General features: G+C 39.5%; 1 protein-coding gene across 3 annotated transcripts in view; it reads right to left on the minus strand.

Moving 5' to 3' along the window:
- LOC122539800 (F-box/LRR-repeat protein 20) overlaps positions 1 to 17,833 on the minus strand; it is a 136,684-nt gene that overhangs the window by 15,886 nt on the left and 102,965 nt on the right. For all 3 annotated transcript variants that reach the window (XM_043674861.1, XM_043674863.1, XM_043674862.1), the window contains exons 8-13: positions 12,070 to 12,196; positions 8,042 to 8,116; positions 6,039 to 6,169; positions 5,294 to 5,354; positions 4,764 to 4,808; positions 813 to 869 (exon numbers count right to left, since the gene is read on the minus strand). In XM_043674861.1, coding sequence (XP_043530796.1) covers positions 813 to 869; positions 4,764 to 4,808; positions 5,294 to 5,354; positions 6,039 to 6,169; positions 8,042 to 8,116; positions 12,070 to 12,196 — 496 coding nt within the window. The remainder of the gene's footprint in view (positions 1 to 812; positions 870 to 4,763; positions 4,809 to 5,293; positions 5,355 to 6,038; positions 6,170 to 8,041; positions 8,117 to 12,069; positions 12,197 to 17,833) is intronic.

A 17,833-nucleotide genomic window follows, 5' to 3' on the forward strand; every position in this document is an offset into this window, starting at 1 on the left:
TGTGTGGGTGAGTAAGTGGAGCTGAGTCCATGAAAAGATCAGCCATGATCTTATTGAATGGTGAAGCAGGCTCGAGGGACTTGTCCGACCTGCCCAGCTCGTTTTCCACCTATCCACTCCACCCTCTCTTCCCTGACCTATCACCTTCATCTCCTTCCCCACTGACCTATTGTACTCTATGCTACTCTCTCCCCACCCCCACCCTCCTCTAGCTTATCTCTCCATGCTTCAGGCTCTCTGCCTTTATTCCTGATGAAGGGCTTTTGCCCGAAACGTCGATTTTGCCTGTCCTCGGATGCTGCCTGAACTGCTGTGCTCTTCCAGCACCACTGATCCAAAATCTGGTTTCCAGCATCTGCAGTCATTGTTTTTAGCTCTATTAGGTACAGTTACTATGGTGGAACAGCAAAAAGTATCTTTACTGATCAACATAATCAAGCCTTTTCAAGTTGATAAAAATAGTCTATTGATCATGAAGAGGAACTATTGAACCCTAATTTCTGAAACGGAAATTCAGAACATGGTACATAAAAATTAAGAGCTAGACTGTGCCGCAGTGATATCAAGAAGTACTTCTCCCCACAAAGGGCAATGGAAATCTCTGACTGTCTCAAAAAACATTTCAAGACTGGAGATCAATTGAAAATATCAAAATGAAGATTGATAATGCCCTTGCCTAACAAGAACCTAGTGATTACGAAACCATGGCTCGTAGGTGCAGTTTGCTCCAGATCAGCACAACCCGACTGCAACGATGAAAAAACACAAACTCAATAAACTACTTCAGTTTTTAGCTTTCTGTTTCTACTCACCAATACTTGAAGCCGTGGGCAGTAGATGGAAAGCTGAATTAAAGTATTGTCTGTAATCTGTCAGAGAAACAGAAGTAAATTGAATTAGTGAACATTGGAAACTGAAATATACTATTTGTGCTTTCCTAACACCATGGAGAAGGTAGTTTACCAGTACCTTTTCAAAGGCAAATACTGGGTTAGCCAGCAACACTACATCCATGAATGAAGTTTTAGAAAAAAACAGTTGGAGTCCAATAGCTACATTACCCTCTTTTTCTGATGGGGGTGTAACATTGCCTCTTTTGATAACAGATCGAAGAGATGGTGCCATTCTTAGATACTTTACAAAGATAACTGTTCAAATCATATATTGTTATTACTTAAAAACTGGAATTCTTCACTTCAGTTGTAAGAGAATCATTCAAAAGAACAAGAAATGAACAGCCAGCTTGTGCCAAGTTAGCAAGGTTTATGCAGGGAGGAAAGTAACAATTTTTTTTGGAGAAAATACACTTTAATCATTTGCTGGATGCAAGCTTTGGTAGAGGCCCAATAGTTACCATCCAATATTTGATGTAATGAATGGCTTTAGAGGGTAATTCAGAGGGGAACAAAGCAGTCAGGAATACGAGTTACATATAGGGAAGAGACAGATAGAGCATAGCAGGCTTTCTTCCCCAAAGTGCACTATTAAATCAGTGGGTTTTCAAAGCAGTGACAATTTCATGGTGATTTCTACGAATACCAGATTTGTATTTGCAGACTTTAAAAAAAAATCAACATTTTTGAATTGTCATGACTGAATTCATGCTTTCAGCATTAAGTGGAGATGCTGATGTCGAACTGGGGTGGATAAAGTCAGAAGTCACATGACACCAGGTTATAGTTCAACAGGTCTTGGAGCACTGCTTCTTTGTCAGATGTGGAGGGAAGTACACAGGCCTGTGGACAACCACCTGATGTTTTGTGGTTTTTGACTGGAGTAGCATAACAACTACAATATTACACCCCTGCATGGGTTCCTGCTTCCAGTTACTACTCAGTGAAGGCCCAATTTTGAGTTGCCAAATCCACCCTGACTCTATCCAACTTAGCATGGCAGAAGGGATTCTCTGCATTATGGTCCAGCCACTATCCCCTGCACAGGTGCTGAACATTCCACCAGGACCCCATGCAATGACTGGTCATTAAATGCACATGACGTTTGAAACCCTGACTTTGGAAGAAGAATTGCTCTCTTTTGTAGTAAGAACAGTAAAAGGGTAATGCTGCTGGCAAAAAAAAAAATCCTATTTGTTGCAAGTTACACATGACACAAGCTGCATGTTAAGTACCAGCTTTGTTACCAGACAAATATGTTATGAGGAAAACATTAAATTATGATTGGTGCAAACAGAATTCCATATCGTTCAGAGTTTCCAGGTCAGCTACTTTACTTTTTTCAGGGATTGTTTAATCAGTCACTACTGAAGTCTTGCAAAAACAGATATATCGTGGATTATTTAACACTTGATGGGTAAAAGGTGACCTTACATATTTCAAAAAATGTAACAACTTAATTCTTGTTCCTATGACGAAGTACATCTGAAAATTAAAATTTTCAATGCTAAAGTAAGGCTGGAATGAGGTCAATGTACATACTATGGTCCTAGAATTGTGTGGCACCTAAGGCAAGTAAATACATTTTAAAAATATTCTTTCATGAGATGAGAGAGTGCAATTTGTTGCTCATTGCGAACTGCTCTAGAGGTTCTAAAGCTTGTTCTATCTACTGTTGAACAGCAAGATGTTCAGTCATTAGAAATAAAAAGTTTAAGTTGTAGAATTTCTGATGTGAATCATAATGGGAACATAGGAGCAGTATTAGATCATTCAACATATTGTTCTCCAAGAAAACTGTTGAAAGATTAAATAAAAATGCGATCTATTTCAATAAAAACCCCTTCAATCACAAACTACAAATGATTATCCAAAACTAAAAAATAGCAAACTATGAAAAAGGTACTAAGCTTAAGTCTTTGAGCAAAACTTGCATCTACTTAAATTTAATAACCTGCAGTGGGAGACATGTTGAACATCTGCACAGAAAAACAAATAAATTTTTTTTGGGGCGTCATTGGCCATTTGTCTAAATGCTTAGCCCTATCAATTGATTCTTAACTGTAAAGATCATACAGGTTTTATATTTCATTGCAATTACATTGTGATTTTAGATTAATGCACCAATTGAACTAACTTTCCTCTGCATTAGGATATTCTGAGCTCCAGCCAGGGGTTTAAACAACTTATCTTTAGCTTAAAACACCAGCACAACACAGAGAGAGTGCTGTACTGTTAGTAATGGCATTCTTTAGAAGATCACCCAAAATTCTATGCATTTCAGTGATTCAAGTCAACGTTGATCGTCTCATGGTTCTGGTCGACATGCCCCACCCAATCCTACCCAGTCCAAACAAACAGATAAATTGGTCATTCATCTCTCTCTAGAATGTCACAAGCACAGAATGGCACCCTGGTTCCCAAATGAAGTTAATTTGAGTCATAGAGATGTACAGCAAGGAAACAGACCCTTCGGTCCAACCCATCCATGCCGACCAGATATCCCAACCCAATCTAGTCCCACCTGCCAATACCTGGCCCATATCCCTCCAAACCCTTCCTATTCATATACCCATTCAAATGTCTCTTAAATGTTGCAATTGTACCAGCCTCCACCACTTCCTCTGGCAGCTCAATCCATAACGTACCACCCTCTGCGTGAAAAGGTTGCCCCTTAGGTCTGTTTTTTATCTTTCCCCTCTCACCCTAAATCTATGCCCTCTATTTCTGGACTCCCCGATCCCAAGGAAAAGACTTTGTCTATTTATCCTATCCATGCCCCTCATAATTTTGTAAACCTCTATTAAAGGTCACCCCTCAGCCTCCAGGGAAAACAGCCCCAGCCTATTCAGCCTCTCCCTATAGTTCAAATCCTCCAACCCTAGCAACGTCCTTGTAAATCTTTTCTGAACCCTTTCAGAGGTATTTTTGAATAAGATAATAAAATGCCAGAAAAACATAAGAATGCTTTTATTATAGATGCACAATGTGAAGTACTTTATTACTCATTTACTGTACTGACTAGCTAAGGACCATCTGCGAATGGCGGATACCAATTCTGAACTAAAGATGGTCATGTGCATTCTCAGCAGCTGCTCGAGAGAGTTTTAAAAGCATTGAAGCTCAAAGCTTCTCTTGTTTAGTCAGATGTAATCTTGATCATAATACTTGTGATACAATTTGGAGAATACTTGATGCAACTGATAATAACTGCGCTTAGTTTCCACTTGTGATTCTGTCGCTGAAGATAGATCAAGTGTCAGCTACAGCACCATGATTCCAATCAATTAAGCATTGTAGTAAGACAATTTGCTTTGCAAGTACAGTGAATGGAAGCTGAACACCACACAAATATCAATTATAGAAACTGGAATGGAGGCAAAAGATAGGGAGAACACAATAACACAGTATGGTACAGCACCGGGGTCCTGAATACAAAAACAACAACTGGGAACAAGAAATTGATGCTGGATTCCTCTTAGGAACCAAAGAATGGAGATACTGACTTTCCCCTCCGGCAATAAACAGAATCATCGTTGGGCTTGCTGCAGTTAAAAATCAGCTTTGACTAAAAATAAAACCTGAGGACAGTGTCATTCAATGGCCTCTCCTAATCCCAAGAATTAAAATGAAGTGCATCAGATTCATTGGTTTTCTTCTCATGCAATTATGTGTGGTCAACATCCAGTACAGACTGGGACATTACACTAGACTATAATTTGTGCAGCTCGGAGATTGAGCTCAGATGTTAGAGAGAGTATTACTGTTGAACTGCAGCTGATCTGCAGCAAAACTGCAGTCATGAGAAAAATTAATCACCATTCATTTCACAAAAGCAAGAGTTTGTAAAAACACTGGAAATTGAATCACCTGAACACACTCTTCCAGATCCATCTTCTCAAGTTCGTGGCAATTCTGAAAATGGAAGCAGGTTGTGTTAAGAAAAGGAAAATGCAATGACTCCCCTGCTCCCCAGTAAACAATCTTTATATGGTCATTTTCTGGGTCCAGACAGATTTTCTGTTTAAATGCCAAAGCAGCGTCAATAGATTAAAAATTCAAATGAGGGCAAGAGAAATCTGATCTGCTAGGACAATTCAGATTACGTATGAGTCAAGATGTTTGACTTGTTTTGTGTTTATACTCTTCTTTGAAGAGGATGATGTTTTGTCACAAATATTAGTCAGACCAACAAGCACAGTCACAGACTCATTCTGAGCAGCAGCTACTTTCTTGAAGCAAACACTTCAGCAAAACAAACAAACAAAAAAAAGCCTCTATGATGCTGAGGACTTAATCATTATTGTAGTGTATATTTTTCAGACACTAACCATTTACCGTCTAGGCACACAAGGCATTGCTTCAATGTGCAAGGCTACAGTTGGGACATGTGCACTTACCCGAGCTAATGTCGTAAAGCCCACATCTGTTAACTGTGAACATCTAGCAATTTCTAATATCCTGAGAAACAAATAGAAAAATCACTCAAAAAGGGAAAAAAAAATCACTAATTTGTCCTTTTTGATTAATGTCAAGCTTCAAATCATTAGATGTACAACTGGTGAAACAAGGGAATTATTTATTTCAAAAAGTACTCTATTAGTGATAACTTCATAGATATACCTTGAGCTTATAGAAAAAAAAAATGCATATATAGTTCTTTCCACAGCATGTCTTCAATCCAAGTCAATTTGGTTCAAAGTACAGGTTAATGCTTTAACAAAATGGCAACCTATCCCTTCCTTTTAGACTGCAAACAAAGAATGAAAGTACTAACTGCCAGAAATAAACAAACTTATAAGTTTCCTTTTCTTTTGAAACATCATATGATTTGAAAGAATATTTTAATGCACTGTAAATTGAAAAAACATTGGTCTAAAAGATCCAGTTTACTCTAATGAGTTCTGCTGACAAACTCAGTTGTTCCATTGAATGTTGTCAACAGAAGACTAAAACAGTCACTCAAAAAGCAAAGCACAATGTTATGAGAATGTACATAAAAAGAGGAGCTTCTCTTATGACTGATGTAACAGTGAAATGACAATTATAATCTTACATTCAGGTGGTTATGCTAGATGAGTGCATCTGGATTGGCACTAAAACAGGTCATTACTCAGCTGCTTCTGCTCGTGTTATTGTACCTACCTAAGTCGAATGCAATTCTGTCCCAGTGCATTCAAAATAGCATCAGTGATGTTACTGCAACCAGAGACACACAGTGATTGTAGTTTATGACATCCTCTGCAAATTGTAATCAGTCCCTCATCTGTGATTTGCTGCAAGATTACAGAAAAACAGAAATGATTTACAGGTTGTGGATGAGATGGTGAAGAGACACATTCTTTGAATCCACTTGAATTCTCTGCCAAACAACTTGCCAATCAGGTCAACATATACCAATTTGGGCTTGGCTTCTAACGATAGGTTCAATAACAGCACCAGCAGATTATGGACAGCAAACCGACTGCTTGTCCTGTCTTTCAGGAAAGAGGGCATATTGTTGGAACAGGAAAAGCAACAAAAAGTGACCAGCTAAAAACAAAACAAAAGAGAAAGTCAGGCCAATAAGGGAGTGTTAAACTGTGGCTTCAGAGTTCAAAGGGTTCAAGTACTGGTGATTGAGAGAGAAGGGAAGGGGGTGGATGCCAAGATGAAACACAGGCAGACTTGTTAGGTCAAATAACATTGCTCCATGTCTATTAGTTCTGATCTGCTTCCCAGTACCAATGACCACAACATTAAGCAGTTTCTATAAATGACACCCAGCTGGAGGATTTCCTGCAAATAAACATTTGTATGAACTTTTAAAAAAAAACATTAAGATGGGCCTCAGAAAAATTAAGTTTAAGAGCTTTAAGATTCCATATTAAAAGGGGAAACGGCTCTCAAATGACTCAACTTACATGCTTCCTCTATGAGGAAATGCTATAAGGAGCAATTCCCCTAAAAGATACAGAGCAAGTACAAGCAGCTCCATGACTTATAATGTAACCAGAGTGGAAGAGGAGACGTCAAAGATATTTTTTAAAGCAACCTGTTCAGTGATATTACACACCTTTTGAGCCAATAGGACTTGAACTGGGCCTCCTGGCTCAGAAATAGTGACTTAACCACTGTGCCACAAAGCCCTAAACAGATCCACTGCTAGAAATTATTGGAACAGGACTCAATCCGTCAATCTATAGATAGCATCCAATTAACTCATGATATAACGGAATAGTGGCTGGTAACTCAGTATCAGGGCAGGGCAGTGTTTTTAAAACATAAGGCAAAGAGTAAATTAAAGAATCACAGCTCAGAAAGGTGACCTAATTAAATAACATTTATTACAATGCAGAGGGGGATAAAATACTTTCACCAACATGTTATTTCATTGAAGGTCTGCAAAGTTCACTGGCTTAACTATTTTGTCATTAATTGCAATATTACAAAAAGGTATTGACATCTCCAGGCACTCCATTTTTGTTTAAAAATACATACAGGTACTGATACATCAAGATGACTGGATTTAATTTATATGGTCCAGGTTCCCTCCCTGGACTGTGCCAAGAAGCACAATTAGTAGAGAACAACATCAGCTACTACTGTTTGCAGTAATGAGATTAGGGAATAATGGAGTGTCATTAAGAGTTCTCACTCTTGTCCAGCATGCAGTGGAAAGCAGTGTGTTAACACTAGCCAAATGATGCCTTTCACAGTTGAACAGCCAACAGACCATTAAAATGTCTCTTGAGCAAAGAGCCATCACTGAACTCCGCTTTCTTAGTTAGGCAGCAACACTCAAAACAATGTGGAGGAAAATTTTAAAAATAGTCAAAAAGACCCAAGGTACTGAGACTTAGTTACAACTTAATTGTTCTTAACAGATTAAAATACAATATATTTGTGTGACTGGGGTGTCACTTTGAATATTCCTTTTGAAATGCTAATATCCAAGGTTGGAATTTTGATGCAAGCTGTGCAGAAATCAGAATAATTGACACAATACAATATTTTTGAGAAGAAGTGAAACACTACTTCTCAGTAATAGTCTTTGAGATACTTTTTTGCGAAATGTATTTTGTTCTCATTGAAAACACTGAACTTTAACAATGTTTAGTATTTTATCTTTAAATGCTTTAGAGAGTTGCCTTATTACATGTACTTACTGAGCAAGTCTGGAGGTTCAGCGTGACCAACTCAGGACAGTGAGCACCAATGTATTTCAGAGCTTCATCTTCTAGCTGTGTGTATAGCAAACAAGTACAACAAAATAGTAACTTAGCAGTTTAACCATTCTTGGTTAAAGAAAGTCTGTGCATTAACTACAATTCAATCAATCACAGAAACAAAACATTTAGCTACAGCTGCTAATTAAGTCATTGTTATATCCAACCTTCAGGAGATGAAGAGAGGCGGTAAATAAACCCTATTATGACAGCCATGACAATTTTTGAAAACTGGGATAACGTTAAATCACTGAATAATGCTATTTTTGAGTTTAAGGAACCCGGGTGCCCAGTATAGCTTGGACAGGAACATTTCACATCGTCTCAATTAGTCTTTTAATAAAAAGTAATCCTACGCACAAGTCCAAATCTTGAAATTTCCACAAGAATGACTTCCACAAGTGACAGCACTGCAAATGACATAACTTTATTCTTAAGTTGTAGTTTTACAATACAACTAGCAACAGCACTTTGTAACTGGACATTGGTGAGTACATACATTTGCAATACAATTTAATGTTGGTGCAGATTTATGACTGATGCTCTTTTAAATTAAATTTTAAATAAATTTTGAAATTCAGGGCGAGAGACAGTAACAAAAAGGAATGTGTGATCGGCTGGTTTTGCTAGGGCAGACTTTCACTCTCAGGCAGGCAATTAAAAAAGACAAAAAAAGAGACAGTGACAGACAGAGAATAACACCAAGAAGAGTTATAGCTGCTGCAGTCAGATGAGGCTGGGACTATTCTCTGCACATTTTGCCTGTTAACTGACATTCTAGGTATATGTTCTAGGAAGATAGAAAATTAGACAAGGAGTTGGTCATTTGGTTCATTAAACATGCTCAACTAGATCATACTGATTTACATAAACACCATTTTCCTGCACACTCTCAGCTTCCTCGACATTCTCTAGTTAAGAAAATGGACCCCATGGAAATTTAAGCTCACAGGCAGATTCACCTTGCCGAGGCCAGGAGAAGTGAGATCTTTTGACTACAGGTTGGTTTGGGAATTCAGAAGGGGCAGAGGGAAATTACTTTTGGTATACAACTCCAGTAAGTTGAGAGAAATGAGCCTTTGGAAGCTGGAAATAACTTTGGACTGTTCGCTGAAACAACTATAACTCTGCAGAGACTGCAGCATAATGTGGAAACATTGTTTTGGATTACTGGTTGCCATGAAACTATAAGAAATTACTTAATATACAACTAATACTCTATTATTTAGTCAATATTAATTTTAGTTTATTTGTAACAGTAAAGTTTTAAAACATCAAATGTCACATGATTCTGTTAAGTCAGAGTTTCCATTGATTGACTATTTTCCTAACAAGGTGTTTTCAGTTATTCAAGAACACAATGTGTATAGCATAAACCTGATCAGCTTCTGAACTGAAGCAGAGACATTTGGCTCAAGGGAGCACACTTCACCACAACACTATCCTCAGGGCAATGCTGAGTCTAGGTTAAGATTTTATTTACATTTAACTGCAACTGCACTGAAATGCAATATTGCTCCACAATATTTTTTTCTTACTGGAAATTACAATATATTAACAGCACAGAATCTGGCTATCCAGCTCCACAGATCCAAATAGTGTTAGTCCTCCACAAAGACAAATTTCCTCCTATTTATCTTCATCTAATCCAATCAACACTTCTACTTTACTTCCTGTAATCTGTTTATCCAATAGATGGGGAGGGGGTGGCATAGTATTAATGCCATTGGAATGGCAATACAGAACCACAGATTAACGTCTTGGCAGATATGGTTCGATTCCCAGCAGTAAAAAAAGTGTGAAATCAATTTTAAGAAGTCTAGAATTAAAATCTGGCCCAATTCAACCACTGTCAATCATTATACAAGCCCGTCTGGTTCACTAATGTCCTTCAGGGAAGAAAAATACCATCTTTACCTGGGCTGGCCTACACGTGACTCCGGGCTCAGTGATGAGGGGGACTCTAATGCCCATCCGTAATTGTCCAGGGGCAGTGAAGTTCCCAGATTTAGATTTATTAGTGATAAACATCACTAATAGTTCTGGTCCTCATCACGAGTGGAAACAAATCTTTTCTACCCTTGCAAATCCTTTCATAACCAAATAAAAGCAAACTCTGGAAATATTCTAAAGAAAACATGCTTTCACTTCTGGGATCTAATGGAGAGAAGCAGATCTCATCAAATGTATTATCCCATTTGTCATAAAATACAATACAGGAAAGAAACAGAAAGAATAGGCCATTAATGAAGGAGGACAAGCCAAAAGAAGCACCAGGCAAATCCAAAAATCAGATGTCAGCCTGCTGAAGCTACAAAATAGGACTACTTGTATGCTAAACAGAACAAGTAGCAAGAAAAGACACATGGCTAAGTGATCACACAACCATGGGAGCCTAAGCTCAGAGTCTCGGCACATCTTTTCATGACTAGTAGTGGACAATTAAATACCTCGCTGGAGGAGAACCACTCTATAAAAGTTCCTCAAAGTAGTGGCTTAACTCAACTATCTTAAGCTGCTTCAAAGACCTTCCTGCCATCCTAAAAGGTTAAGCGAGGAATGTTCACCAATGACTGCACAATGTTGAACACCACTCACGACTTCTCAGAAAGTGAGGCTTTGCTTATCAAAATGCAGCAAGGACTGGAATAACATCCAGATTTGGGCAGATGACTGGCAAATAATCAGGCAACAACCATTTCCAACAGAGAATCTAACTACAAGTTCCTGAAATCCAACTGCATCATCATCACTGACGTAATACCCCACTTCATCATTCTCATGATTACCATTTAATAAAAGTTGAACTCGACTAGCCATATAAATACTTTGGCTATAACACCACGTCAGGTGCTCGCAGTGCACTGAATAACTAATCTCGCGATTCCAGAAAGCCTGTGCACCATCCACAAGGCCCAAACCAGCAGTGTGATAGAACAAACTCCAAATTGTCTGGATGAGTGCAGCTTCAACATTCAAGAAGCTCGACACCTTTCATCACAAAGCAATCTGCTTGATTAGCACCACATCCATAAACATCAATTCCCTTCACCAAATAGCAGTAGCAGTGTGTACTAAGAGATGCACTGTAGACATTTAACAATGCACCTCCTAAACCTACAATCACTATCATTTAGAAGGACAAGGGCACCAGCTATGTCGAAGATCACCTGTAAATTCCCTTCAAAGTACTCTCCAACCTGACTTGGAAGTGTAGTGTCATTCCTTCAGTGTTACTGGGGTAAAAGACCTGAAACTCTCACACTAATAATATTGTGGCCTAACCACACCAACTGAACTCCAGCAGTTCAATGCAGTAGCTCACTACCACCGTCTCAGGAATAGACAATAAACACTGGCCTACAATTCCTACCCCCCCATTAATGCATTAAAAAAGCCCAAACTTTCAGGTCAGATCATTCAATTAGGCCACAGTTGATCTGTATGTGCATTTACCCACTAATTCCATACATTTAATACTCTGAACTAAAAAATCTAATCGATTTCAGGTTTGAAACTTTCAATGAATCCAGCATCAACAGGTCTTTTTTTTGGAGGGGGGGGTGGGGTTGTGGAGTGAAGTGTTCTAGAATTTTACTATCCTTGTGCAAAGAATTGCTTCTCACTTCATGCGTTAGAGCAACCTTGCTTTCTTTGTAAAGCTGTATCTGAAAAGGATGAGAATTGTGCAAAGATTGCAAGGTGATTACTGAAACACTTACAGGCAGTTTTGTAATTCTAAGACAATAATTACTGCTGAAATACTTCTGCAATACTCCAGTTCAATCTTTGTATCAATCACGTTGCTTTAGTTCAAAACAAGCATGTGACCACAGGAGAGAAGCTAAAAAGCCTTTAGCATTTTAGTCCAGTGTAGTCAGCTGGAGTATTTTCTTAAAAAAAAACTTCACTGTTGTTCCAGCAACCACACAAAATAATCCATTTACATGATGGATCATTACACAGACCTGTGTACATCCTTTAAGAAACAGAGCCTTCAATCCACCGCAGCCTCTCACTAGTGCCTGTATCCCATCCTTCGTCACCTGGTCACACCAGGATATATTCAGCTGTTCTAGAAGTGGACATCCCTCACTGAAAACAAACAAACCTCTTTAAGAATAACTGTAGACATGTGACAGTGGTTAAAAATTGCACTTGTAACTTTAAGCAATATGTAAAAGGATTGGTCCACTGAGTTTGCAGCAAGAATGCTTAGCTCACTGGCACAACGTAGTTCTCCCACCAATCCAATATTACCTTGTCAATTATCTAACCAAAGCTCGAGTGAAGCTCCTTCTAAAAGTGCAGGATCACTGAATAAACACTCAATGAGAAAATATCAGTAGAATTACTTTGCTTAAGCTAAAAATAAGAGCAAGTGAAACATTTTTATTTAAAATCAGATGATGAACATAGGATATGAGTTTGCAATGTATTAACAGGCTGAACCACATCAACATGATCAGTCACAAATGACAAGGTTCAAATTTAAATTGTTTATTAGTCAACCCCAAAATGCACTTTTACACAATGCAGTGTATTCTTATTTAAAACTTACCAACTTTGTTTGTTCTTTCTTCCACTATCAGAACTGAGTAATAATGCTGTATTAAATGACTATTTAACAGTGGGGTGATAATTAACAAGACGCAAGCAATGTTTTATCTTCTCTAGTTATTTGAGAGCTACCCATTTATAAATAATGTTAGTTTTCATATGAATACTGATGATGCATACGCATGACTTAGAGATTGTTGCTAAATTATCAGACCACTTATTCAGTACATCCAGTACTGGAGGAACAGAAATTTCCTCCAATTAAGTGCTAGAATAATTGAAGGCATTGATTTCAATCCACATTCAAAATTCTGTCTCTACCTACTGACTCCATCCCTTTCCCTGCCAATATAGAGACTAAACCATCCTGTTCAAAGTTGGTAGCACATTTAAGCCAGAGATAAGTTGCAAATTCATACTGGTGTGGCATCATGGTGGCACAGTGGTTAGCACTGCTGCCTCGCACGTTCTCCCTGTGTCTGCGTGGGTTTCCTCCGGGTGCTCCGGTTTCCTCCCACCATCCAAAGATGTGCAGGGTCAGGTGAATTGGCCATACTAAATTGCCCGTAGTGTTAGGTAAGGGGTAACTGTAGGGGTATGTAGGTTTCGCTTCGGCGGGTCGGTGTGGACTTGTTGGGCCGAAGGGCCTGTTTCCACACTGTAATCTAATCTAATCTAATCTAATCTAATCACTAAGACAGTCTACTTTCATCTCCCCAACATGCCCCCTGTCTCAGCTCATCGATTGCTGAAATGCTCATTCATACCTTTGTTATCTATAGGCCTGACACTTCTAGCACACTGCTGGCATTTAACATACTTAATTGATCTAGAGTATAGATAGATACAGCAGAAACAGAGCCTTTGGTCCAACTCATCCACCTGACCAGATATCCTAGATAAACCTAGCCCCATCTGCCAGCCTTTGGCCCATGTCCCTCTAAATGCTTCTAGAGTATAGATAGATACAGCAGAAACAGAGCCTTTGGTCCAACTCATCCACCTGACCAGATATCCTAGATAAACCTAGCCCATCTGCCAGCCTTTGGCCCATATCCCTCTAAATGCTTCCTATTCATATACCCATCTAGATGCCTTTTACATGTTGTAATTGTACCAGCCTCCACCACTTCCTCTGGTAGCTCATTCCATACATGCACCACAATGTGTGAGAAAATGTTGCCCCTTAGGTCCCTTTTAAATCTTTCCCCTCTCATCTTAAACCTTTGTTCTCTAGTTTTGGACTCCCCCACCCCAGGGAAAATACCTAGTCTATTTATCCTATTCATGCCCCTCATGATTTTAAAGGTCACCCCCTCTACCGCAGATGCTCCAGGGAAAATAACCCCAGTCTACTCAGTCTCTCCCTGTAGTTCAAACCCTTCAACCCTGGCAACATCCTTGTATTTTTTTTTCTGAACTCTTTCAAATTTCACAATATCCTTCCTATAGCATCTACTATTGGTGCCAATGATTTCAGTTGCCTGGTCTCCTCACTTCGAATTTCCTCTCTACACTTTTGTTCTCACTTCTTTCCTTTAATACATTTGTTCAAAGCTAACTCTGACTATGACTTTGGTTCATCCAATCCAAAATATCATGAAGCTCAAAGTCTTATTTTGCTTCATAATACTCCCTTGAGGTACCTTGGGACATTTCATTATGTGCTATATGAATATAAATGGTTAATGCTGTAGATTGAACCGGAGAAATTTCAGCTACTTGCTTGAGTAATCACTTTCAAAATTTCTTTTCTGCAATTTACACACCCCTCCCTCTCACACAATGCCACCATTAATTCACTGAGGAATTTCATCAGAGATCTCAATACATTAGAAAATAGAGTAGTACAACTTTAATTTCCCTTGTGGCCTAGACATGTAAATATTTCATTCCTATTATGGTCACAGTGCTTTAAAATCAACTTTCCTTTTACAGCCACATAGACAGAACAATGCACTTTTGTCGTTAATCTACTGCAAATGATTCCCCAATGATATAAAAGATATTAAAGAGAATAAAGAACCTCCAGAGAGCATCATATTCAGAAATTGGAACCTTCCAATTATGGAAGGAATCAGAAGCTGCTATTTAGTTGTAAATAAATTAAACCAGTGCACAAGATTAAAAGAGATCAAGGCTGTGGTTAATCTCAGAGTTTAGTTGCCACTCCCATGGACTTTCAAGGTTGGTTTAAAATTTATGCTACAAATTCTAAAACCTCTTCTGATTACATTACATATTTGCAACAGATTTCCTAGGTTCTGATTTATTCCTAGAATTTGGGCATCACTAGCCAGGCCAGCAATTATTACATGCCCCTCACTGCCATGAAGCTGGTGATGAGCTATCTTATCAGGAACTGCTTATTCTATGACTTGACTCAACCGAGTAGCTGACTGGACCATTTCCATAGGTCAAACCAGGTAAAAATGGTGGGTGGCCTTCCCCAATAGACATTGGTGAAACATTTGTTTCTTTTGATCAAGTGGCAAGCCAATAGCTTGGTGGTCCCCTCAAACTGAATTCTCCACCTGGACTGGTGGAACTGGAGCTCAAATCCTTTGGTTATTAATTTAATAACATAATTACTGCCTAGGATGCTGCCAATGATGCAGTTTTAGAACTGCGGCTTAGTAATCCTCCAAAATTATTGCTTAAGGCTCCTGGATGCAAATCTCAAGGTTATAATGCATGAAAATTACTACAGCTATATTCAGTTGCCGTCCTTCTTCAGATAGGTATTACCTTTAGAATTGCAGATGGAGCTTGTGCTGTGCTGTACTGTAGCAGAAGTCACACTTGCATACTTCCCTTCACATTTTTCATACTCTACTGCATTTCCCCAATTAGTGCTCTATTTCATGTCAGCATTAACCTTTGCATATGGTTAGTTACCAATCTGCACTGACAGTTATAGAGCATTCAGTTGGTCATACCCATCACGAGAGAAGAAGAAAAGGATAACCAACTCCCATTCCCAGACGTGATGGTACAGAGAACACCGAAGGTAGGCATAGACTGTGGGTTCCCTGGAGATCAATGCGAGTCCACAAAAAGATCAGCCATGATCTTTTGATTGGCGGAGCAGGCTCGAAGGGCCAGATGGTCTACTCCTCCTCCTAGTTCTTCTGTTCTTATGTAAGCCAACTATCACAGTATATATTGCTGAGGGAACTAATGAAATATCCCCAAATTTGGAGATGACACAAAGCTGGATGAGAGGGTGAGCTCTGAGGATGAGCAGAGATAGTTCAGGATGATTTGGACAGGCTGAGTAGGTGGGCAAATGCATGGTAGACACAGTATAATGTTGCTGTGGTTCTGTTTGCCGAGCTACCACTATAGGGCAAGCGAAACAAAGAACAGCCAGGGAATTCCTAGAAGCATGGCACTCATCCACAAACTCCATCAACAAACACATCGACCTGGACCCAATATACCGGCCTCTACAGCGGACAGCTGAAACTGAGAACCGGAAGCGGCAGGGACAGGCCACTATAAATGCCGGAGGAAACACCACAGAAGCGCTTCACAGGAGGCTCCCAAGCACTGAGGATGTCACCTAGACAGGGGACGAAACGTTTGCAACAAACATTTCCAGCTCGACGAACAGAACCACAACAGTTGGTCATACTTACTATTCTCAACAATGAAATCAAAAAAGACCTAAAAACAAGCAATAGACTATCCAATCACATCACCTGACATAAAATGGCACTGTATATCACTAATGTCAGTTGAAGAATTATTATGGAGTTCTGGAATTATAAAAGGATTGTGGGTATGTTCACCGAGTTGGGAAGTTGATTTACAGAAGTTTCATCCCCCATCTCGGTGACACCTTCGTGCTTTGGAGCCTCCTGTGAAGCGCTGCTGTACTGGCTCTTCTTGGATTTATTTGGTTCAGTTTTTGTTGCTTCCAGTTGTTTGTTGTAGTGACCGGTACATTGAGCCTAGGTCAGCGTGCTTGTTGATAGAGTCCGTGGCTGAGTGCCATGCCAGTCCTATGTTTAGCTTATCCTATGATTAAGTGAGGACCGCAGATGCTGGAGATCAGAGCTTAAAAATGTGTTCCTGAAGAAGGGCTTATGCCCGAAACGTCAATTCTCCTTCTCCTTGGATGCTGCCTGACCTGCTGCGCTTTTCCAGCAACACATTTTTAAGCTCGGATCCTAGGATTGTTGTGTTGTCCCAGTCGAATTTGTTGTCCTTGTCATCTGTGTGTATGGCTACTAGGGACAGCTGGTTGTGGAGTTAAGTGGCTAGTTAGTGTTCGTGGATGCAGATTGCTAGTTGTTTGTCTGTTTGCCCTATCTAGGGTTTCCTGCAAATACGTTAGTTTTGCTCATGATGGGTATAGGGTCCTTTGTCCTGTAGAGTTGTTGGCTGAGCATACCTATACGTTTACAGGCTGTCATGGATCCCAGTGGTTGGAGAAGTCTGGCTTTAAGTTCAGAGACTTTTTTTTTTAAAATGTAAAGGTAAACATCTCTGAATGGACAGCCAGACATCTCCAACCACAGGGGTTCATGACAGTCCATAAACTGACAGGCACAGACAACAACTCTCCAGGATAAATGACCCTATTACCCATGTGCAAGACTAACGTAATTTCCATGCAAAGACTGCATGAAACACTAGATAGGGCAACCAAGCAGGCAACTAGCAATCCACATCCATAAACACCAACTAGCCACTAAATGCCACGACCAACTGTCCCATGTAGCCATACACACAGATGACAAAGACCACAAATTCAACTGGGACAATACAACGACCAAAGGACAAGTTAAACTTAGTACTGCCAAAGAATTTCTAGAAGCATGGCACTCAGCCACAGACTAACAACAAGAACACTGATCTAGGCCCAAAGTACCGGTGACTACAACGAACAACGGAAGCAGCAGAAACAGAACCAAATTCCAGAAGAGAGACAGCACAGCAGCGCTTCACAGGAGGCTCCAAAGCACTGGAGAGGTCACCTAGACAGGGGATGCAACATCTGCAAGTCAACCTCCCAGCCCTGCGAACATATCTACATCCTGCACCAGAATCACAAATCTTTACATAAACCTTGAATTACAAAAAATTATATTGATCCAAACATGATTTACTTGGGATAACAGCTTTCCTTTCTGCATTGAAGTCTTACTTTAGTATGCTTGCCTG

This window comes from Chiloscyllium plagiosum, chromosome 33 (genome assembly GCF_004010195.1).
Source record: "Chiloscyllium plagiosum isolate BGI_BamShark_2017 chromosome 33, ASM401019v2, whole genome shotgun sequence".
Classification (NCBI taxonomy): domain Eukaryota; kingdom Metazoa; phylum Chordata; class Chondrichthyes; order Orectolobiformes; family Hemiscylliidae; genus Chiloscyllium; species Chiloscyllium plagiosum.